At 44.7% G+C, this 24,735-nt stretch overlaps 1 protein-coding gene across 3 annotated transcripts in view; it reads right to left on the bottom strand.

The window, feature by feature from the left end:
- Positions 1–24,735, bottom strand: part of SLC8B1 (solute carrier family 8 member B1) — a 348,368-nt gene that overhangs the window by 75,545 nt on the left and 248,088 nt on the right. For 2 of the 3 annotated variants that reach the window (XM_069619233.1, XM_069619234.1), the window contains exon 9: positions 5,627–5,683. The exons of the other annotated variant lie outside the window; for it this stretch is intronic. In XM_069619233.1, coding sequence (XP_069475334.1) covers positions 5,627–5,683 — 57 coding nt within the window. The remainder of the gene's footprint in view (positions 1–5,626; positions 5,684–24,735) is intronic. 3 annotated transcript variants of the gene reach the window in all.

Raw genomic sequence — 24,735 nt, 5'->3', positions numbered from 1 at the left:
GAGGTTATTAGAAGAGAAACAAAGATGAGGCACAACTAGACTAAATATGCGACAAAGTATGAAATGGGGAGGTAACCAGCAGCTCTTTGGAGTAAAACTCATCAATCAACATTTTAGCAACATTATTTAGTATTCTATGATGTGTTTTTATACACTACTTTTCAGATTGAAATGGTCCTGAAAACATATTGAAGAAGCTATAGATGGGTGGTTAATTAAGCAATGTTGCTTGGAGACTCACACAGTACTGGCTGTGCATAATGACAGCTCAGGAATCTTAACTGCCAGTGTTGGCCTCGGCCTTCGGACAATTCAGTTATTAGCACACAGAATCTTCCTACCAGCACGAACACAGCCCAATGACCTGTCCTTGGGTGAATAACCCCTGGGAGAGACTTTAGCTCACTTTCTCTTTCACAGAGAAGAAAGTTCCCCGCATATCAGTCTTTGTCCCGCACTGGAGCAGTCCAGCACCGAAATAATAGGCAATTCTCCTCTGAACAAGAGTTCCAACAGCAACCCCATACACATGTTTCAGCCTTGTTGGGCATCATCAGTGAGGTGAAGCTGTGCCTCTCTAAGAACAGTGAGCAAGGGGTCCACGTCTGGATCGCCCTGGTAACTTAGGGTGAGACCCAAAGTTAATTTATGCAAAACAAAGGGGAGTCTGGGAATCTCTCTACCAGCACCAACGCAGCCTAATGACCAGTTCTTGGGTGAATAACCCCTGGGAGAGACTCTATGAAGTCTTTAGCTCACTGTCCCTTTCTCAGAGAAAGAAATTTCTCTGCATATCAGTCTTTGTCCCGCCCTGGGGCAGTCCAGCACCGAAATACTAGACAAATGGGCTGGGTGCTAGTCAGGACCCTCAAGGTGGTGCGGGAAGGCGAACATACACTCTGTAAGTGATCGGCCTGCAGAGTGTAGTCCATCATTAGTGACCGTTGGGCAGCAGGGCAGGGAGCGTCATGTGGAAAGTTTGAGTGGATGGCAGGTCCAGAGTGGTCACGAAAGTGAAGCAGCAAAGCAAAGGAAGCGGTGGTCAGAAGAGTGAGCTGGGAGGGTGCAGCCACAGTTGTGGCAGGGGGAGAACAAATCTCACGGTAGAACTATTATCAGACAGCTATTGCTCAGAAGTCCTTGATCTGGATTGGTTCTCAGGATTGAAGCATTCTACTCTGGGTATTAACAATGCTTCCTAATGATGCATTCTAGCACCAGAAAGATTTCCTATGTATATTACTGAAATCTCAGAGAATGCTGTGGCAAATGAGGCAAACATCTTTTTCATTGAGAGTTTTCCCAAAAGGTACTATGGAACCAAGAAAATAAAAGTTGAATTATGTACATCGAAATGAATTGATATCTTAAATATAAATCAGAAAAAAGCAATAATTCAAGGAGGCATGCATACATTTTGGTGTGTATTTGATAAATCTAGTTGAATTTATTTTAGTTTTGATGCTATTAATGCCCACAGAATTGACATCCCTAAGGGAGGCAATGCAGGAAATGGAACCATGCAGCCGAGAACATGTGGAAGATTAGGTCTCATGATAATCTTTGTATATGATCCACTCGTGAAGATAATTTACATTTTAATAGATTTAATAGGATACTGGATCAGATTGAGCATCCAGGTAAAACAATGACATTGATGGTGCACAGCGTGTAACATGTTACATTGATGTGGTTGGATACCCTTTGGGAGTCTAGATTGAGCCATTATTTATGTACTATGTATGGAGAGGGTTGCATGACAAAACATTATTTTGAAGTTTTATCCATTTATTTTTCCACTGTTTGGCATGATGGATTTTATTTTTATCGTTCTACAAGGTCAGAGGTACATTGCCATTTTCCTTTCAGAAAAATAGTTCAAATGGACACCTATTATGGTTACGTATTTGTGTAGCATTATTTATTACCTGTTGGTAACGTCACTGAATTGTGTAGCAGGAAAGGGTACAGAAACACCACAAAACACAGTACAACTACCAGATAACGCACACTTTGGGCTACATTGCCTTGGGGGACTCTGGCTTTAGTTCCCCTTTAAGGTGATTTGGGGTGCTGAAGGCTTAAAGTTAGTGAGCTATCCAGCACAGTCTGTCCATGTGCCCGTAGTTCCTCGTACTGTCTGTCCATGTACCCAAAGTTGGTTATGTGAGCAGGCACCACTTAAAGTCCCAAAACATATCATCAGTTTGTTCAATGATTGTCCATGTACCCAAAGCCATTTAAGGCATCATTATAAGCTCCTCACAATGCCCACGCTTGTCAAGCAATCCTGCACAGCCTATCCTTTGGCCAAAGTGCCTCACCCTCTCCTCATATGGTATGGTGTGTGCTGCCTGCTCCTCAAACTGTCTATATGCCCCATCTTCTGAAGATGTCCATGTTCCCAAACCTCATACCATCTGCCATTTGCTCAATGCTCCTAGTATGCAACATTTTCCAAGCTTCTCACACAGTCTGTCCCTGGATCCAAAGCGCTTTCCACAATCAATACATAGCTATTAAGCCTCACACTGTGCATGTGCCTCAACCACCTCCGACTGACCATTTCACCACACATCTTTCCATGGGTGCTAAACATCTTACATTCTCCATTTGCTCCAAACTATTAAACTATATCGCACATAGTCTAGCCAGAGGACCCACACTTCTCACATGGTCTGTCCATAAAAACAAAGCGTAGTAAAGTGGTTGAAACAGAGCTGTGATGGGGACTCAGATAGTGTTGGCTGTTCTTATTTAAAAAGGTGGAGTTATAATGAGCACAATGCACTTCTGGTTCTTGCACTAAAGCAAGAATAAAACAGATGCTGCTGCAAGAGGAGGTGAACAGTTGCATTGTTGAGTGTCAATTAGATTGAGCCATTCAATAGGACATATGTATCATTTCTCAATGATCTAGGAGTTTCTCTGGGGCTTTCCCCATGAGAGTTTTTTTAAATCCTTTGACAAGTTTACATGTTTCTCAAATTACATCAAAGCCTTTCAAGTATACTAAACATACCACAAGTTGTGGCTGTTGCTAGCATTTTCCACCAACCCATGTCCATAATAGAATCACTTTTTTCAAACGAGATGCAGCACCAATTTGTGTTACTATTTTGGACCTTGTTTTGAGGGGGTATGGGGAGGGAAAGGGTTGTCCACAGTCACTATTCTTTAACATGTTGAGTGTCTGTCCCTGTATAGGGCGCTGGGGAAGAAAAACATTTGCCAAGCCATCTCTGGCCCTTGGGGGAGGAGGGAGATTCTCTCCCAGCACATTAGGATATTAAATACATTGTGGACCGGTCCTCAGTTTTGCCCGTAGGTGTGTGTGTGGGGGTGACTCGGGGACTGGGCTCCACCACCCCTTCTGGGATGTGAGGATCAGGGTTGGTATGAGGAGAATCCCCATGGCACCCCTCTCACAATACCAGGGGCCTGAAAAAGGAAACCACCACATGAGAATAACCACCACAGCCTACAACATGAATCAGCCTATATGCAAGGCTGGCATTATCTTTGTCGCCGGCAGTCATTGGGGACCCGAGAAATGAGGAAATGGTAACTGCTAGCCCTTTAAATCCATTTGCATGTGAGGGAGAAGTCACTGCCATATGTCAAGGTTATGGGGAGCTGCAAGAAGCAAAGGGAACTACCAACCTGGATATGCCTAGGAGGGTTGACTTCGCAGGTGCAAAAGTCTGTGTGCAGGAACCAAAGTCCCTGAAAACCCCGCTCACATTTGAGTGCCGAATCAGCATTTTACTGTGCATGAGTAAAAACTCCAAAAATCAGACATGCCTATAAAAGGCTTGGTCTACTAGATGAAATGCACAATACAATGCAAATTAAACTATATTTCTTGCCACATAACCAACCCCCAACTCAGAATCACTATTCTACACATGTGCAGGCCACCGATCATAGCCTGGCCCTGTGGGAGGGAACTAGGGTCTATAAATACCAAGTGGTAGCAGGAAGAGCAAGTGCTTGGGGCAGTGGATTGTTCAGGTTTGGAGAGATGTAGGTTCAGAATGAGGTGGAGGTGGAAACTAAACTGAAGGTGCAGGAGAAGGGGTGGAAGGAGGAGGAAAGGGTGGTGGAAAAGGAGGAAGTGAAGAGAGTGCCAAGGGTGCAGGATGCGTAGAGAGTGTTAAAGGTTTTGGAGGAAGGAGACAGTGTACGGAGAAACATTTGGAGGAAGAGAACAGGAGGGGAGAGACCAGAAGGTGAAGAAGAAAATCAAGCAGGAACAGACTGAAAAGAGGTTGCCAGAAAACACTATGTAGGATGGAAGACAACAGTGGTTGGACAGGAATATCCTGGAGAAAAGGAAAAAACAGTCATGTGAGGAGAGGAGGGCTGAGGAGGAGTGGTGAATATAGATTGGGCCAAATGTGGGCACTATTATAGACTCGGGAAGGTGCTAGGAGAGGGAAGACGTTGAAAGGAGGAGACAGACTTGAGAGGGCCCTGGGGTCGAGCCAGCAACAGACATACATTGAGACAAGAGCCATCTAATCATTGTCTGAAGGGAGTAGGAAGAGGATCTAGTGTTGACGACATTTTGAGAGGCAAGCTGACAGGTAGCCCAAGGGTCAGGAGCCACACCCAGAACTGTTACCCAGGAACGAGTGAGCATCATAGGATGGGGAGGAAGGTAGGTGTGGACTTTAAGAGACAGTAGATGCTATTGCAGCAGAGATTACCCCTGCAGCAGGAGTGCTAGTTCTTTCTCAAGGATGAGACCTATCCTGTGGCCACAGGGACAGAAGCTGTCAGAATACAGGATTGCATCCACCCCAGCCCTGTTGGGCAAAGAGACGGAGCAATGCTGCGGAAAGACCCAGAGAGACTATTTGTGGATAAGAAATGTCAGTTGTTTGAAGAGTGCAAGGGTGGAACAGAGAACGCCTGAACACTAGACTTTGTTTTGGATGGTTTCATTTTGATGATGGGACGCACATGGAAAAGGCTGACAAGCATTTAGAGACTTCCATGCTCACATGGTCAATCCCATCCACCCAGCGAGACAGGAAAGTTGACCCATGACCCATATCACTGAAAGAAAGATTCCCAGGGGATGCAGGGGAGCTCAAGAGACAAGAACATCGAGACTTGTATTTGTTGGAGAAGGAAAGTTGAGGGCGAAACCCAGTCTTAGTAACTGCCGGCCAAAGAAGATGCCAGACAAATTCTGCCATCACCCCCGAGAGTGGACCAGTAGGCCTATCCCTTCATTCATAAGATGGTCATTAGTTTTATTATCTCTAAACAGGAAGCTCATACCCTACCAGACAATGGTTTATCGTAAAAGCTTGACAAAAGATGCAAGTTATAAAAAATAATCAATTTCTGGTTTGTCTGGTTGAGGTTTCCCCATTTCCTTATGACAATACACATTGTATCACTTGTCTGGTAAGCATTAATTTCATCTTAAGGAGTGTAGCAAGGGTTAGGTCCATCAAGAGCCACCAGTGCTTTGTTGGCCCCCGTGTAAGTAATTGTAGCTTTGTTGGGAACGTTGAACTGTGTTTGGGCACATTGTTTGGTGCATCATGGTAACTGCGATCTCAGAAAACCAGCTGCTTTTTTTTTTAGGGTGCTATTCAAACACACTTACCGCTGTCCGAGGTGTTGCCTAGTATGGATGGCGTTTCATCAGATTCTGACATAAGGTCTGGAAAACAAAGGTGATCACAGAGCAGGATAAGCCAAAATATAAAGTTGTTTCATACATTAAATAGATTATTGACTGGAAGCACTGAAGCAGAGGGTGGGTTGGCAGAAGGAGAAGTGGAGGCCAGTGATTAACTGATAAGACGAGACAAAACATCCCTTTCCAAAAGACTCAAAATCACTGCAACATCGGACCTCAGCTGCATCCGATGCTCAATATCCAACCTTCAGAATAACAAGAACCTCAACATAACCTGTTCTTAGATATACCCAAAGGCCCCGCACATTCACTATTAACTTTGTCTAGAGCTTCAACAACATCTAACCCCAGGAGCTCATTGCTCCTGCACATGGATCCTACATGAATGCAGCAATCTTTCAACATGCAACCTGAGGTGCGTCTAGAGTTCTCCCACACCTGATCAGAAGCCCCCTAAAGATTATCTGTTATGTATATCAAATTGAAATTCGGTCTCCATCATTTGACTTGAGTGGTGCTCACCCTTACCCACCATTTAAAGTAAACCCAGAGTCCCCCTCTACGTGACCAAAAAAGCATTCCAAATTTCTATACCCTCTTATCCGAGGTGCATATGGACATTCTCACAATTTTTACGTGAGGTGGATGTAGAGATTTCCCACTGTATGAACTGAGGGGTACACAGCACCATATGAAGTTCTTTCCCCATTGATGAGGATATTATATGCTCAGCACAAAGATCTTTCTCACCATTTTACGTGGGGAGCCCATTTCACTCTCAGAAGTATACCAAATTATTCATTGAACTCCCTAACTTGGTAGGTTTTTGCTAAAGGTGTCTCACTTATGTGTTTTTTGCACAGTAGAAGGTTTCCTGAGCTAACTCATTCACGCCATTTGGGGGGCTGACCCCTTGTGAACCAGAAAACAGGGTCGAACTGGGGCAAAGAAATTGGCTTGCGCATCAATGGAGTGGCCCAATCACAAATGGCAATTCATTCCTTTTGCGATAGACTGCTGAGTAGAACCCAAGTGTTTTTATTTTTTGGCAAACAGTTCTGAAAATTGGGCATTTTAAAGAATATTTTTTCAGTGACATTGATCAAAAGGTACTACGTGCACAGTGATGTAACTCAGACTAGCTAACTTGGACCAAAAAACACAAAAAGGTCCACACTAGCATGTTGTGCCTGAACCTCGGGCATTGCCCTATAACCTTATTAACGAATGTATTTTCCACAGCCGGAAACAATGCGAGCACCATCCCTTTTTTGAACCTAGCTGGAGAAAATCAGTACTCATTTAAATATTTTTTTCTGTGGCCAAGGCCATCTGAGCTCCCTCACTTACCTGGTTTTGTTTGTAGCAGTAGAGACCTCAGGTTTCCCGCTGCCATGCATAAGCTGACATTACAGTCCAATTTCTTCAACTTTGGAATCTAGGACTTGTAGTTTTATCCTTCACATTTGAAATTTAGGTAAACTACAAATGCCAGGATTCCAAGCAAAACCAGGACTGGAAGGTCTTCTCACGCATGGCCACAGGAAACTTGAGAGCTGCTGTATAAGTGACCTGAGCTTCGTTACTTACCAAGTTTTGTGGATTGCTGGGATTCCAATTGTGGCGCCTTGACAATCAATCGTGCTTGATTTGAAGTGTATCCAGAAGTACCCCGAGGTCCTTGCTTACCTAGTTTGCTCTGCAGCTAGGGTGGGTGACATGAGCTCTCTTTCTTAGCTGGTTTGATGAGGATAATTAGAAGCATCCCAAGATCCTTCAATTACCTTTTATGGTATGTAGACAGAGGCCATAAGATCCTTAACTTAGTTTGATTTGGGATTACTGGCACCCAGAGATCTCTGTTACCTATTTTGATATGCATGCAGAGGCAACCTCTGTTCCCCCACCTAAATGGGTCGACTTTAGCATGGGTTTACATGAGCTTCTTCACTTAGTATGATGTGTATCTGAAGGAACCTGCAGCTTCCTCACCTGCCTATTCCAGTTTAAAAATGGTTTCACCAAAAGGACCCATGCTTAACTGGCTTGATGTGTATCAAGGGCCCCTCTAAGCTTTCGCACTTTGCATATGTAATCTGAAGATGGGTCCACCAAAGATTTCTTAATCATCAGGTTGATGTGCAGCCGGAGGTACCCCCAACAACCTCATTCACATGTATTGGTCTGTAGTGGGAGGTGGCCTATGTTCGCTCACTTACCTGGTTTGAGGTTTAGCCAGGGCCCAGTGGAGTTGTCTTTTGGTTTGATCTGTAGCCGAAAGCACCCAGAACAACTCACTTCTCTGCACTGATGTGTATCCGGAGACAGCCTGTGTGCCCTCATTTTCCTAGTTTGCTCTGTATGCAGGGGCACCCCAAGCTCACTAATTTGGTTTAGTGTGAAGAATGCAGCCTCTGACCTGCCTCACTTTTCTGGTTTGGTCTAAAGACTGAGGTCATCTGAGCTCCCCAACGTACCTGGTTTGATGTCTATCTAGACAAACATGGAGCATGAATCACTTAACAAGGAGCGGTTGACTGGGTGAGTGCGACCCGATCTTCTGAAGGTAACTTTATTGACATGAGTCATAACAATTATTTTCAGTAGTATATGTAAGGCTTGTGTGCAGTATTCCTATATCACCGCCTGGATGCTTGTAGGTTTTGTGCGCTCTACAACTGTAAAAATAAAAACAAACAAAATAGCCTGTACAGTGCCATATGATAAGATCTTTCTTAATTGAATGCAATCTCTGGTGATAGGAGTTATTGTGATATCAAATATTTGCCTCTAAAGTATATATTTTAGCTGTTCTTTCATATAGAGTAAGAATATATGTGAAAAGTAACACCCATGCTCAATATTTGAGTCACATTTTAATCACGGAGGTGTGTTTCATAATGTATCTTTCTGCATTCAACACCTATGTTTTTATACCTACTCATTTCTCTGCTCTTCCTTCCCCTACAATTGTGTACTTTGTCTGTTGATACAGCGATTTGTTCTTTAACTATGGCTCTTTCTTCTTCACTAGTGTAGAGGAGCAGGTGGAGGCCTCTTCTCTAGTCCACGCCCCTTCACCACCATCCTATTGTAGAAGCAGACGAAGGGCGACCACTGGGAGTTCATGCACAAGTTGATGTGACATGTCCATACCGCGTTGATTGTATGAAAGACGATATACACTCAGACAGCCATTCAGAATATATCCTCAAATTAAGACAATAGAGGGAAGTCACCGGAAATGGATGGGAAGATATAATATCATGCACTGCACATCTATTAAAGAAAAACACAGAGTCCACAGAGTGCAAAAGGTGAATGATTAATGCCTGGAATAATGGGCCAAGTATGCAAAACTACTAACCTGGGTTGAAAACGAAGCAGGACAAGTACATATACTACAATTGAAGAACGCCAACAACCTGCTTCAAGAACAATGGCAAGATCTATCTTGGAAGGAACAAAGGTTGTAGAGAAATAATCGAAGTACCAGAAATCAATAGAGGGACTGTAGTTCTGATAGATCGATCCAGATCCTACATGCAGGTACCTAAAGATTCAGGAGCAGTGTTCTCCATTGTAAATGTACACGTCCTAGCAATAGTAATTCCCCAAAGTGACCTCCATATTGAAGAGTTTCCGAAAATGAATCAATATAGCAGAAGGAAGAGATAATTCCATCTTCGCTGACTAAAATTAGAGAATTTCTCATCAAAATCAATAAAGGTTTATGAAAACATTCCTGATGAACACAAGTTATTCAATAACATAACAAGATAATGCTGCAAAAGGAAAAAAGAGAGAGAACACTAGACACCTAGCCTAATGTGCTAAATTAGTGGAGTGCCTTGCAATAACTGGGGTTCTATGATATCAAATCACACCCCTAGTTAAAACCATATTAATGCATGGTTCATGTAAGAATGACCACATATATCCCAACATTTTCAGTGTATAAATAATACTGTTGTAATGCTATAAAAATTGCAAATAAAGATTACAGTATGTTCAGTATCAAAATTGAACCAAACGAAATAAACCCAAATCGAAAATATGTAAAAAAGAAAGTATAATATTTTTATTACATCATTTGGCAATCATATGCTTTCACATAACCAATATGAACAGACAGAAAAGGAAGTAATGATAAATAAAGACGTGATTAAACAGAAGAACTCAGTGCTCAAAATAGAGGAAAAGGACAAAAAGGAGGAAAAATGTCTTCTAGAGAAAAGAAATACATAAAAACAAATTTCAGAGTAGCAGTTGCATATATTCAAATTGTAGAAAAATCTAAATAATTCAAATGCAGGTTGTAAGCCCCTCAATTCTTCGATGCCTGCTACTAGACATTTATATGCAGTTATTTTTGAACAAATCCTAAAGTTTTATAACAGTTTTAGAGATCTTCTGATGGAGAAATCTTATGGGAAACCCCCACAAGTTATTCAGCAAGACCGCCATGATAATGACATCTATATTCATACCAGGACTTCAAGCTGCAATAAACGCCAAGTGGTTGCAGATTACTAGGGGGGGGGAATTGCAGCAGACGATCAATGCAACAATAAAAGGATTCAATGTAATCAAAGAAGAATTGAGAGCAATCAGGCTGATTGACTATCCAGAACAGGTATGTTCTGGATCTGATAGCAATGGAAGGAGGCGTTTGTGCCAAGGTCAGGCCTTCTTGCTGTACATTTATATCATCCCATGATGGCGAAAATGGAACCTTCACAGAGACAATGTTAATGACCCTGAATACAAAAATGGAAGACAAAGCGGACGAGACGGCAGCAGACGATTGGTTCTCATCCCTGTTTATAGATTCTCTCTTGGCTGGTGAATGCTTTCAAACTACTTGGAGCAATACTAGTGTTGGTGTTGCTAGGATTCTGTCTCTTAAGCATCATCTTGGGACAAAGTCAGAAAACAGCCAAGTAAGCTATTGGAATTAAGATAATGATTTATGTTAACAGCAGCACTAGTGTCATGATCCCTACCCCTAACCCCCATAGGCAAGTCACTGGAGCCAGGTTACGATCTCCCACTATGGCCTCAAAGGCCTTGCCATCTCATCAAAGACTCTCCTGGAGTCAGTCCTGGCACCTTTGGCGCCAGGCTCATACTCAATGTGAAGATAATATGGTACCTGGGCTTCTTAATGGGCCTTTGTTCAACATGGAGGCTCCCACATAGCTCAGTTCCAAGAACTGTGCTATGCGGTCTAGTGTTTTGGGTGTGGCCGGGCCTTGGGATACCTGGGGCTATATAAGCCACGCCCAAGCAGAGGAACACGCTTTGCGTTACTCTGCGGTTAGCAGCGTGACGCTCACCGTGTTCAGTTCGGTCTCCTGAGTTCCTTGCCTGCCTTATCCTGGAGTCGCGCATCTGAAAGAACAAGAACATTGTTAATACGACACTTACATGTTAGTAGTATCCTGAATTCGGTCAATCGCTTACCCTTGTCCAGAGAACACCAGCATCTTGGCGCCGCATCCTTCTCCTCAACACCGCAACCTGGAAAGAAGAGAGCGAAAATAGCATTATTAAGCATTTACTATTCCAATTCAAGAACAGCAAAAAACCATAAGATTCTTACCTGATTCGAGTGTCTCTCGGTCAGCATACATTAAGAAACATCACAGCGACCTACAAGAAAGAGGGGAGACGCAGGTTAGCACAAGAAAAGACAAGGTAGTGATGCGCACTGCGCATTCACTCACCGCCTCGTGCTCTCTCGGTCAGCATCCATTCCGGAACATCACAGCGACCTGCAAGAAAGAGGAGAGACACAGGTTAGCACAAAAAAGGACGAGATAGCGCTGCGCATTGCTCATTCACTCACCGCCTCATGCTCAACTCCAATCAACACGACAATGCCAATAATCTCCTCCACATCTAGAGGAAGAAGCAGAGACATTATTAAACAGAAAAAGACAAGGGACAATAGAGAGAAAGAAGGGATAGAATATCAAGACTATAAAACAGCAAAACCTACCTTAACGAGCTGGAGTCACAGCATGTCTGGACTCTAACAGGGCCCGCACTAGTTACGCGCTCCTGCACTGAGAAGCAGGACAGAGAGTGCATCGTACAAAAAGGCAAGGTGAGGAGAAGGTCTAAGGGAAGTTTTGGTTTTCAAGGGAGGCCGGAGCCAATCAGCAAGAGACAGTTAAGTCTTGAATCCGATATTACTGTATTGCAGGCCCAATCCTCAGCTGAACAAATATCCAGGGAGGGGTTTGAGAGTGCGAGAGGTCCAACCAGGGCTGAGGGGCTTCCCTGTTGATATCAGGTGAGCGTTACAACTAAAGTGAAAACACAGACTGAAGAAAGTACTTCAGAAAACATCAAGAAGATTTCTTTTGCCCCACCAGGAACGAGGTTCTACTATCCCCAAGATCGGAAGAGATATGTGGGACAATGGATATTCTGTTAATCAGCAGGGGATTGCCGCTACATGAACTGGAGTGTGGATGAACACAAAGAATGCACGTCACCCGAGGGGGGGTGATGAAAATATGGGTCCCAAACAAAAGAAAATATGATGAGATGGAAGATGAAGCAAGAATTGCAGAAGAAGAGGAAAAGAAAAGCATGGTCGATTTTCCACAAGAGGGGGGAATGCAGAGCAGCAGGAGGAGGCCTCTTCTCTAGTCCCCGCCCCTTCACCACCATCCAATTGAACTAGCAGACGAAGGGCTACCATTGTGACATGTCCATACCGCATCGAATGTACGAAAGACGATATGCACTCAGACAGCTAATCAGAAGATATGCTCCCTTTTAGACAATGGAGGGAAGTTACCAAGAAGGATGGCAATTACCTAAGTGCCAGGAAGCGACTATGAGAACCATGGATGAACGCTAAACAAAAGTCTGACGACAGCAATATGTCATAAAGAAGATATATAAGCCCAAGTTGAAACAATATGAAAATAGTTAAGACTGACGATGTAACAGAAGCACTAAGAGAAATATGCACCAAAAAGATGAAGTTATCTTTAAAATAAGAAGATGTAGTAATTTGCTGACCAATAACTGTAAATACGCTGTAACGCAAGGTAGAAGCGTCTAGGCTTGCTAAAAAGATATATATATATATACATACATACACACACACACACACACACATATATATATGCAAACAAAACTTTAGAAGTGCCATACTGATGGTAACTCCCTCCCCCTCCCCAATGAGGGACAACATTGAAATTGGGGGAGAGTTGGATCCTGGCTGGATCCTAACTACAGTTACCAGCATTTCCTGCTGCCACCATCCAATCAGCCTTCCTGGGATTACTGAGGCATGAAAGCATGCTAGGAGTAGCACATCTTTGGACTGTTTGAGCTTACTGTAGTTGGGACCCAGAGTAGCGCCCCTGCCACCCTCAAGTTTTGTTTGCATATATCTATACATATACACACACGCACACACACAACATTTAGGACGCCCTATGGAAGAAAATGGACGACAGCCCATGTTAAAGAATAAACCCAGCTACCTCAAGAAACGAGCCTAGGATCACAAATTGAAGCATTGATGAAGACGCTGTTTTCATGAGCAGAATAAGGGAGTACGTTGGCCTGAAGTCAAGGAGGCTATTTTGAGAGATGGGCGCAAGGCACAGAGAGTGGCGAATAAATAGATGACGTGTATGAGACATTTCTGCTAAGATTAGGAGAGCAGGGACATTTGCTGATGCCAAGTATAGAACAACCACAAAGGCAAACGGCTGTGTGAGGTGGAGTGAGCAAGCCTCTAAAGGCCAGAGAGGTTAATGGCACCCTGGTTAATTAAATCAAATAGCAGAAATTGAGAGGCAGAAATTGACAAAATATGATATTGCACAAGTGTGTATTCAATCTCAGGGATTAGCCAGGGATTCTATATGTTCCTATGGGCATGCATTTTTATATTTTTGTACCAAATTTTGGGAGGATTTTTTTTTTTTAGCATCTGCACTTTATATGGTTTGATCTCCTCAATGCACCCGTCACTATGCATTATGCACTTTTACATGTGCCATCCAATGAAGATTGCATGTACTGTATGGATCAGTTTCTCAGGTTGCACTATGCACTTTATTGTATGGGTTAGCTTCTCAGGTTGCACTTCGCACTTTATTAGAGTGGGTAGAAACAAGATCATACATTCACCGCTCTCCACTCAATCTGAATTTTGGTTCATATTATGCTCCTATTAGCTATTGAATCAGTTCTCTGCATAATTCCTGTTGAAATTGTTAATTGTAATTGCATTTTATGACATGCTCTACTCACCGTAATAGCATTTCGGATGATTGTATCTGCTTAGATTCACATGCTGTGCATATGGTCCGACATCCAGTGGTAACCGCAGAGTATTCAATCTTGACTTTCAGGGACCGAAAGGGGACGTCGGCATAGGTGTGTTTGTAACAGTATCCCTATCGTGACGTGTAGTGTACCCAAAATCCCTCATGTCCCGAGGTTTTCGTCTGATCTTCAATCCCTTAAAGCTTCTTCCCTCAAACTAGTTTACATCTGGAAAACTAATCAATCACTCACAGCATTATCTAATTATAAAGAAGCCGCGAACAACTATAAAAGAGCTATCACTGAAGCCAAGAAATCTTATCTGGACACCAGAATTTTACTGCCAACCTCGAATTCCAAGGAACTATCAAAAATTCTGAAAGAACAAGAGGCTGTTCCAGAACCTGTAGTATCTGTGATCACAAAAAATGACGACTGGTGCTTGGACATCCAGAATGCCATGGCAAATAAATTGGATGGTATCCGGGAATCCATAGCCACAAAATAAAGTGCTTCCGACACACAGGGCACCCATATAGGCAGTAATACCTTTACTAGGGATCCAGATATCCCTATTTTGAATTCACACCCATATCAGGAGGAGCTAGCTTCCATTATCAACAAACTTAAAGCAACTAGTTGCACAGGGGATCCATGTGATTCTACTATCAAAACATGTCCCCCGACTCTGATGCATGCCATATGCAAATTCGTTAATGCCTCATTTCGGAATTGCACGGTTCCAGATGATATGAAGCAAGCTTGGGTTACCCCATTACTGAAAAAACCTAGTTTGGATCAAAACATACCTACCAACTATAGGCCGATAACTAATACCCCGTTCTTATTAAAGATATTGGACCGGGTCGCCTATATTCAATTGGCTCAACATCTCAATTCCTACCCAATCCTCAATCCTTTCCAGTCTGGGTTCAGACAAGGCTTCGGCTCCGAGACCTCGTTATTGGATCTCAAGTCACAACTGCTCCAAAGAATGGATACTCAGAAGGTCTCTCCCTTTATCTCTCTGGACCAATCGGCAGCGTTCAACCTGGTTGATCATGCCATACTGGCAGATAGGCCCATGTCGCCACCAATTGGCTGCTCTCCTTTCTATCTAATAGATCCAGTAGAGCATGCCCCAACAATGCTAAAGCACCAGCAATCCATATACTTTTTGGAGTGCCACAAGGAGCCAGCTTGTCGCCGTGCATTTATAATATCTTTATGACTCCCTTTTTTGCCCACCTTGCCCAGGAGGGCATACTTTTTTCTAACTATGCAGACGACACTCAATGTGTCATCCCTCTTACGGGCCAGCATGACCAGGATGAAAGAAAACTTAACTGTATATTTACCATCATTGAACAATGGATGATGCTGAAAATCTTGTACTCAACCGTGGAAAGACGGAACCCATGGTTGTGGGATCTTATAGCATTTTAGCCAACTTAGACCCAGCCTTCAAACACTTTCAGCTGGGAGACACTCTAATCCTCACCCTCCCCAAGGGAAAGATTCTGGGTGTGGTTCTGGACCAATCGCTCACAATGAAATCTTATGTGGCCAATACTGTGTCTTTTGCCACCTACTACATTAAACTGCTGTCCCACCTGCGACCACTTATTTCTCAGCCTAATGCAGAGTCCATCGCTCGTGCTATTATAGGATCAAAACTAGATTACTGTTGTAGCCTATTAGCAGGTACTAGCAAAAAGACCATTAACCGTCTCCAGGTGGTTCAAAACGGAGCGGTTAGAGTGGTTTCTGGACTTGCATACAGGGCACATGTATCTGAGGCACGTCGAGCATTACATTGGCTGCCCGTGGACTCACAAATAACCTTCAGACTCATGGTCATGACCTTTGAATGCCTCAAGGGCAATATGCCCACCTACCTACAAAGGCACGTAGGAATAAAACCCTGCCTTATAAATCTTCGCTCCAATAATCAGAACCTGCTTCACCAGCCCAAAGTCAAAACCAAGAAAGCACAATGGGGCGCCTTCGCTTTCGCGGCGCCGGCTCTCTGGAACACCCTGCCAGCTCATCTGAGAAACTCTGTAGCCCTGAGTAACTTCAAGAAGGGCTTTAAACTTTCCTTTTCAAATAGTAGTCTTTGAACTTTTTAGTACCTTCCTTCTCGGTTACGGATCTCCTGGTTTCTCCAAGTCTTTTTTTTGTCTCATCTGCGCCCTCACACCCATGGGTTTATGGTTGCGCAATATAAATGTCATAAAGTAAAGTAAAAGGTCCCTCCGATTGTATTTTTCCTGCCATGAGGGTGCCCAAGGCTATTGTGAATGAGTACATAAAGAGAGAAAGTAGTAAGACGTCTATGTTCCTTCCACCCAAGCGGGGAGGCAGGGTGGGTGCATGTGAATCTAAGCAGATACAATCATCAGAAATGCTATTACGGTGAGCAATGCATTCTTCTGATGCATGTTAATCTGCTTCGAATCACATGCTGTGTATAGACTAGCGAGCAGTACCGGGAGTTGGAGGTGGGTTATGAGAAGGAATAGTAGTGAAAAGATGTCTCAATACTGCTTGTCCCACCTTAGAATCAGATCTAGAATGAGTGTCTAGGCAATAGTGTTTTGTAAAGGTGTGTACAGAACTCCAGCTTGCCGCTTTGTAAATGGACTCAAGGGGAACATTTGCAATGAATGCTATGGAAGCCCCAGTGCCAGAGTAGAGTGCTCTAGGCTTGAAGGGCAGTTCTCTCTTAGCAAGAGTATAACACAGTGTGATGCATTTGACAATACACCTTGAGATGGCTGATTTAGAGACAGGATCCCCTTCTCTACCAGCTGCCACTGAAATGAAACACTGGTTCGTCTTCCTCAGTGGTTTCGTTCTTTCCAGGTAAAACATGACTGCACTGCGCACATCTAGTGTGTGTAGGCTTCTTTTGGCCATGCTAGAGGGATTCTGGAAGAAAGTGGGTAGTTAGATTGATTGGTTTACATGGAACTTCAAGATGAATTTAGGTGCAAATCTGGGATGAGTGTGCAGAACCACCTTATCCCTGTTGACTGTAACAAAAGGGTCTAGTACTGAAAGGGCCTGTAGTTCGCTAACCCTTCTGATAGAAGTGATAGCCACTAGGAAGGCTGTCTTATAAGTAAGGTCTTTTAGACTTGCTTTATGCATTGGTTCAAACAGAGCCCCCATGAGTCTGGTCAAAACCACATTTAGATCCCATCCAGGAGTTGGGTTAGAAATGCGGGGCTGAATTCTCTTAACCCCTTCCATAAAAGCCTTAAAAACAACAGGTATTTTCGACCACAACACTTTCTGTTGCGACGTAGTGTAGGCTGATAGAGCAGCTAGATGAACCTTTAGGGAATTAAAAACCAAACCTGAGTCTAACAAATGAGTTGGGTACAACACAATGTGGGTAGGCGAGCAGTCAATTGGATTGACGCCCTTGGTCTTACACCAGATGACAAAGCGTTTCCACTTACTGGAATAGCAATACCGAGTGTTACGTTTTCTAACTTCCATGAGTATGTCCATGCATCTCTGAGGGAGTTGAAGGTGTCCAAACTCTATGACCTCAGGAGCCAGGCCGCTAAGTTCAGAGGTTGCGGGCATGGGTGTAGTGTCTCCCCTCTGTGCTGAGACAATATGTTGTACGGGCAGGGTAGTCTCGGGGGAGGGGGTCGGGGAGAGGGACATTTCCATTAGATGAGCGAACCAGGGTTGGCGGGCCCACATGGGGGCCACCAAAATCATGGTAACTGGTTTCTGTTGCATCTTGTGCACTATCTTGTTGAGTCGGGGAGTCGGGGGGGTTGAGCGGAGTCACATTTCCCTGACCATGTTATTCAGAGTCCGTTCCCCTTGGAGCGGTTCTGGAAGTACCTGGAGGCGCAGTCTTGACATTGGGTGTTCTCCTGAGTTGCGAACAGGTCGATATCTGGGAAGCCCCATTCTGCGAAGACGTTGGAGACGATGTCTTCGTAAAGACGCCATTCGTATTCTACGAGCAGTGGGAAATCTCTTCTGAGCACATCCGCCAGAAGATCGAGTTCTCCTGGAACGTGTTGGGACAGTAGGAACATCCTGTGTTTGAGAACCCACATCCAAATTTTCTGGGACAGCTTGAATAGCCCTGGAGAGTGTGTGCCCCCCTGTTTGTTTAGGTAATACATGGCTGTGGTGCTGTCCGTCAGGACCAGGACTGTCTTACCTTGTAGCTGTGTCTGAAAGGCCTTCAGTGCTTTGAATACCACTAGCAGTTCTAACAGATTTATATGGTTGACTGCTACTTGTGGGGACCACACTCCATGCGCTGTGTGCTGAAGCAGGTGAGCGCCCCACCCCATGAGAGATGCGTCTGTCGTGATAGTGGCTTCCACTGCGGGATGGTGAAGGTCTTCACCACCATCTTCCCCTTCAAGAGGTTTTCCCTCGACCACCACTGCAGAGAGAGAGAACGAGGGCTGGCGAGACAACTACCAGATCTTCCCATTGTCTGCTGGCCTGACACCACTGGCTGTTGAGCCACTCTTGCATGGGACGCATGCGCAGCCATGCGTGGGGAACTTAGTAAATGCATGACACCATCATACCTAACAAGCGCATGGCCTTGCGTACAGTCACTTCCCGACTGGCTACATATTGAAGGATCTGAGAAAGCATGTTCTGACTGAACCCTCTTGTTGGAGGGGAAGTCGAGGCCATCCTCTGTCCGAATCAGGGCCCCTAGAAATTGCTCGACTTGACTGAGGTCTAAGCTGGATTTCTTCTCGTTGATGGAGAATCCCAGACTGAACAGGAGGTCTATTGTCTTCTGAGTATTCCCTAGGCGTGTGTCGTAAGAGTCCACTGTTATGAGCCAGTCATCGAGGTAAGGGTAAACATGGATGGATAGTCTGTGTAGGTGTGCTGCTGCTACTGCCAGGACCTTCGTAAACACCCTTGGCGCTGAGGCGATGCCAAAGGGGAGTACCTTGAATTGATAGTGCCCGTTCTCTACCATGAACCTTAGATATTTTCGCTGGCAACATTGAAATATGAAAGTATGCATCTTTCATGTCCAATGTCGCCATGTAATCCCCCTGTTTCAGCAGTGGGATTACTTCCTGTAGGGTTACCATACAAAACTTTTGAGGTTTGACAAATTTGTTCACTGGGTGCAAGTCTAACACAGGGTGTATGGGGAGGTCCTTTTTGGGTACAAGGAAGTACACTGAATAAAAACCCTTGTTTACCTGAAGAATAGGATGGCTTCTATGGCGTCCTTTTCCAGAAGTGCCTCTACTTCTTGTATTAGGATTTGCAGATGATCTGGCGTCGGGCGTCGTGCTCTGGCCGGTCTGAATTGTGGGGATCGGGCAAATTCCACACAGTACCCGTGGGTGACCGTCTTTAGAACCCACTGGTCTGATGTAATTCCCTCCCATGCCGAAAGGAAAGATGTTAAGCGCTCCCCCCACCCCCGACTGGGGTCGCATAGGAGGGGACCTGAATCCATAGGTCATTTCTGACCAGAGGCTGTGGCTCCCCTGGAGTTGGGGCCTCTGCCTCTACCCTTCCCGCGCCGCTGACCCCTAGGTGGATAGTTGGCGGGGGGTGCTGGATGCAAGCCCCGAGTTCCAGTTGTTTCCCGTATTGTACATGTTCTGTGGGGAATGGGATTGGCCTTGAAAGGACCGGCGGGAACTGCTTCCCCTCTGGGGGAAGAGCTTTTGAGTGATTTCTTGAAGAGACTTCAGAGTCTCATGCACTGTTTTGGCTGTCTCTAGAGCCTCGTCGACTGCTTTACCAAAGAGGTTTGATTCCTCGATAGGTGTATTTATAAAGGCTGCTTGGGTCTCCGGCTTGAAGCCCGAGTTTTGGAGTCAAGCATGCCGTTTGAGCAGGGTGCCCTGAGCTAGGGACCTTCCCGACGGCTCTGCAGTATCCAGGGTGTTTAATACATTTTGGTTGACCTGCCTGCCCTCGGCCACAATAGCGAGTAATTTGGTTCTTGCGGGTTCAGGCACTTCCTGGAGACCTTCTTGCATCAGGTTCCACTGTGCATCGGAATAACTAGCAAGCAACGTAGTGATTGCTATGCGCGTGGTAAAAGCAGCTGCCGTGGTAATTTGCTTACCCAAGGCGTACAGTCTTTTTGACTCCTTATCGGGAGGTGCCTCTCCCGTAGCAAGAGGTACCCCTGCCCGTTTCCGGGTGGTGGTAACCACTAGGGAATCGGGGGTGGCGTAGCTTTTAATATATTGACGGCCGGTAAGCGATGGCCAAAATAATTTCTCCACCCTTGGATTTACTGTCCTGGTCTGGGCTGGTGTGACCAGGGAAGGAGCCAATCTCCTTTTAATGGAATTTAGGAGAGAAATGGCTTGGCTGGAGAGGAGTTTCTCTTTATGAATGTCCTCCACAAAATCTTGTTCAGGTATGGCCTCCTGGGTGGTGATCTGAAAATGATCGGCTGCCTTCCTTAAGATGGCATTGAAAGCCATCTGATTGTCTACTGGTGAAGCCTGGCGGCCGGAGTGGAAGAAGGGGAATCCAAACATATGACATCTGTGTCCTGATCGTGAGTAGGGAGCGCCCATGGCTAAGTCTCAACCTGATGAGTGTCCTCCCAGTTTTCCATGGCGTCTGCCTGGTCATCCGCTGTTTAGTCCTGTAGGAAGGTAGTATCCTCTTCCTCAACATAAATGTCTTGGGGGTAGGGTGCTCTGAAAGCGAGACACACCTTTCCAAACGGTCCATGCACCCTTCAAATTTTTCCCTGGTCCATTTAGACGAACCAGAAGGGTCAATGGGTGGTAAATCTTAATTTTCCTCCCTATGGCACCGAAATGTGTTACTAATAGCGTTAGACAACTGTCTTTCGTAGTCCTTGTGAGCATTGGGGTGCTGTGGCGTGTCTTTTGACGTGTCCGTGGAACACTCTTTGCGCTTAGTCGACTCTTTAGGCTTCAGCCCCACTGCCAAAGTACTTCTCGCAATGCTTTTAGCGAAGTCTGGCGAAGCGGGCCGTGCCGTATTACTAGGCAGCCTAGTGGTAGAGGCAGGCCTATCGGCAGATTTAATGCCTACCGAGAGACTGGAAGGCCTAGCGGTAGATTTTCCACCCACTGGGGCCTTAGGCAGCGTCGGAGCGTCAGCTGAACGCACTTCGCCATCCAAATGTGTTTCTGAGGTAGCACCCTTAATTTTGGAAGGGCCAGTCGCAAGACGCTACTGCGGATGCGGAGTAGGCTTTTGATCAGAGCAATCAGTCGAAATCTTGGGCAGTCCAGTCGGTTTTTTTGCCGTTTCGGTGGAACCGTCGAAACTGGGGTTGGGGTTGTGTGTTTAGTGTGGCTTTTTTGTATGCCCCTGTCGCCGGATGTTGTCCCCATAGCGTGACTTGCATCAGGCCTAGCGGGGACAGGGAGGGCGTGGCAGACCTATAAGGGTCCGTCGTAAGGTCGATGGCATCTGGTATGGATGCTTGGTCATCACTAGTGCCCCCGTCACTTTCAGCGGGTGTGGCGGTGGGGGGGAAGAAGATCCAGCACGCGACATTCCGTGGGCTGCCCACCGCTTAACGCGGTGCTCCTCAAGTGTTTTAGGTCGAAGAAGTCTACAGGCCGCGCACCACGCTTCGTCGTGTTAAGGGGCAGACAGTTATAGCACTCATCATGCTCGTCCTTCCACGGGTATCTGACCCTGCAAGAGGGGCAAAACCTAAATGGTGTCCTTTCCATAGTGAAAGGTAATGAAGGTGATGACCAGACCTTGAGGGTAAACAGGGGGAAAGAGGAGAGACATAGCGGAAGATATGACCATCCCGACCCCACTCTCCCTACTGTGTAGGCCGGCCAGAGGGCCCGGCCACGTGGATGGCTCTGCCACCGGATCTTAGGCGTTATCCACCGCCGTCGAAAGTTCCCGCAGTCTTCGCCGTAGTATCTGAACACCGTCGAAGTGACTTTAGGTGGAATAACCGACAAAGTCAGTAAACAAGGATTAACAATTTCTCTTATGAAGAGCTCTGCAATAAGGCGACCAGTTATCTGGGCGGAAAAAACAATCTGAGGGACCACGGCTTGTGAGGGATTTTGGGTACACTACATGTCACGATAGGGATAGTGTTACAGACACGCCTATGCTGACGTCCCCTTTCGGTCCCTGAAAGACAAGATGCAATACTCCGCGGTTACCACTGGATTTCAGACCATATGCACATTAACAAGCATCAGAAAATTGTTTCACGGATGTTTAAACAATCTTGTAGCAAATTTTAAATGATATTGTCTTTTAACCATGATCTGTATGTGTTCCATTGGCTCTGTGGATTCTCTTTTCAATAACATTGATGATTTTTTCCTCATTGCAGTCGTTTTCTGTCATTTGCAAATGACATGATAAGCATTTAGGCATTTCATTTTGTATAATGACGAATATTTGATTGTGTATTTGAAATTAAACCCTAAGCACTTTATTTTGAGCCTGCTGCGGTGGTGCATTAACAACCAATTGCCATGTATACAACATTAGGCAATTTGGAAATCAAATGAATTCAACTGCTAGCACTAAGCACTTCATCCCTGCGCCTGCCATAGTGGCGCATAAATAATTTATTAATTGCGATGCTAATTTGGAGATTATATTAATTCTACTGAAAGCACTAAGCACTTTATTTATTTTCTGCGCCTGAGTGGCGCACAAATAACCAACTGCTGTGTTACTAGCCAATTCGGAGAAATTAACAATCGCTATTTATTTTTTAGCACTAGGCACTTTATCTTAGTCAACAAATTCGGTGACAGGATTAAATATGCGGTTGCAACCCCCATTGTGTCATTTACATGTGGGAAATAGTTTTCATTCTGAGCCAATGGTTTAACTAATATTATGGGCAAGGATGTAACAACACAACAACATGGCCGACAGCATTTATATGTGTTTTGGGCCATTGTTTCATGACAATGAACATAGAGAAAGTACCAAGTCTCTCTAGCCACTGTCACCATAGAGTTCTGTTTCCAGGTTTTAAATTCTGCTCCACACTGTGCTGCGTTTTGAATGTGAGCAAGCAACAGGTTGTTGCGAAACGCGTAATTTTTTATGTGGCTTCCATTTCCCTGCTGAGGGATCCTTAAATAAAGTAATCAGCTGTGCCACAAGAACTGTCCCTTTGCTGATTTGTGCCATATGTTGGTGGAGGAGTGCACTGGCATTGTACGGCTGTTCTTGTGTTATATACATATATATATATATATATATATATATATATATATATATTATACACACACACACACACACACACACACACACACACACACTTTAGGCTGGCCATTGGAAGAAAATGGATGATGGCCCATGTTAAAGAATAAACCCAACTACCTCAAAAAATGAGCCTAGGATCACAAATTGAACAACTGATGAAGACACTGTTTTCATGGGCAGAATAAGGGATTACTTTGGCCTGAAGTCAAGGAGGCTATTTTGAGAGATGGGCACAAGGCTCACTGAGGGGCGAATAAATAGACAAAGTGTATGAGACATAGTTCTGCTAAGATTAGGAGTGCAGGGAAATTTGCTGATGCCAAGTATAGAACAACCACGAAGGCAAAAGGCTATTTGAGTTGGAGTGAGCAAGTCTCTAAAGGCCAGAGAGGGTAATGGCACCCTGGTTAATTAAATCAAATAGCAGAAATTAAGAGGCAGAAATGGACAAAATCGTGGTCTCCCGACACGTGATGAAGAATGCAAAATAAAGGCTATTCATTAGAGTTAAAGGAATGGTTCGCCCCAAAAATTTTATTGGCCAAAAAGATGGGCAATAATAAAAACAATATATTGGCATTTTAATTTTTTTTCAATTCCCCATGTAAAATTTTGAGCAATTGAAGCTCAAAATTTACAAAAGCAAGCACATGGGGGCATCCATTTTGTGAAATGGATGCCCGCCTGTGCTCACTTTTGCTTTTGCGGCACTAATGAAGGAAAGGCCAGCCAGCTGTAGTAAACAAAAGCTACCACTGGGTGGCTTTTCCTTCATTGGTGCCGGGACTCGGAGGACAGCGACTGGAGACTACAGGCAGAAAAGCTGCAGCTGCATCTCGGTAAGTGCTATTTTTTTTAAATAAAAATAAACACTAGCTGTGGTTTTTTTTCTACGTTTTCCGGGCTGGAGGAGCCCAGAAAACTTAGAAATAAAACTGCAGCTTTAAAAACGTTGTATTTATGTTTGCGGTAGCTTTTGAAGGCTGATATGCGGGGAAATTTCTTCTCTGTGAAAAGGACAGTGAGCTAAAGACTTGGTAGAGTCTCTCCCCGGGGTTATTCACCCAAGAACAGGTCATTGGTCTGTGTTTGTGCTGCTAGAGAGATTCCCAGACCCCCCTTTGTTTGCATACATTAACTTTGGGTTTCACCCTAAGTTAACAGGGCAATCTAGACGTGGACCCCTTGCTCACTGTTCTTAGAGAGGCAACAGTTTCACCTCACTGATGATGCCCAACAAGGCTGAAACACGTGTATGGGGTTACTGATGGTACTCTTGTTCAGAGGAGAATTGCCTAGCGTTTCGTCGCTGGACTGCCCCTGGGCAGGACAAAGGCTGATATGCGGGGAAATTTCTTCTCTGTGAAAAGGACAGTGAGCTAAAGACTTGGTAGAGTCTCTCCCAGGGGTTATTCACCCAAGAACAGGTCATTGGGCTGTGTTTGTGCTGGTAGAGAGATTCCCAGACCCCCCTTTGTTTACCGCAAACATAAATACAACGTTATTGTGTTTGAAAACGCTGCGGTTTCTCT

Source organism: Ambystoma mexicanum, chromosome 10, assembly GCF_040938575.1.
Source record: "Ambystoma mexicanum isolate Mex_15411 chromosome 10, UKY_AmexF1_1, whole genome shotgun sequence".
In the NCBI taxonomy this organism is placed as follows: Eukaryota; Metazoa; Chordata; class Amphibia; order Caudata; family Ambystomatidae; genus Ambystoma; species Ambystoma mexicanum.
Note: the sequence above shows the minus strand (reverse complement) of the source record. Positions and strands in the feature narration are given on the sequence as shown.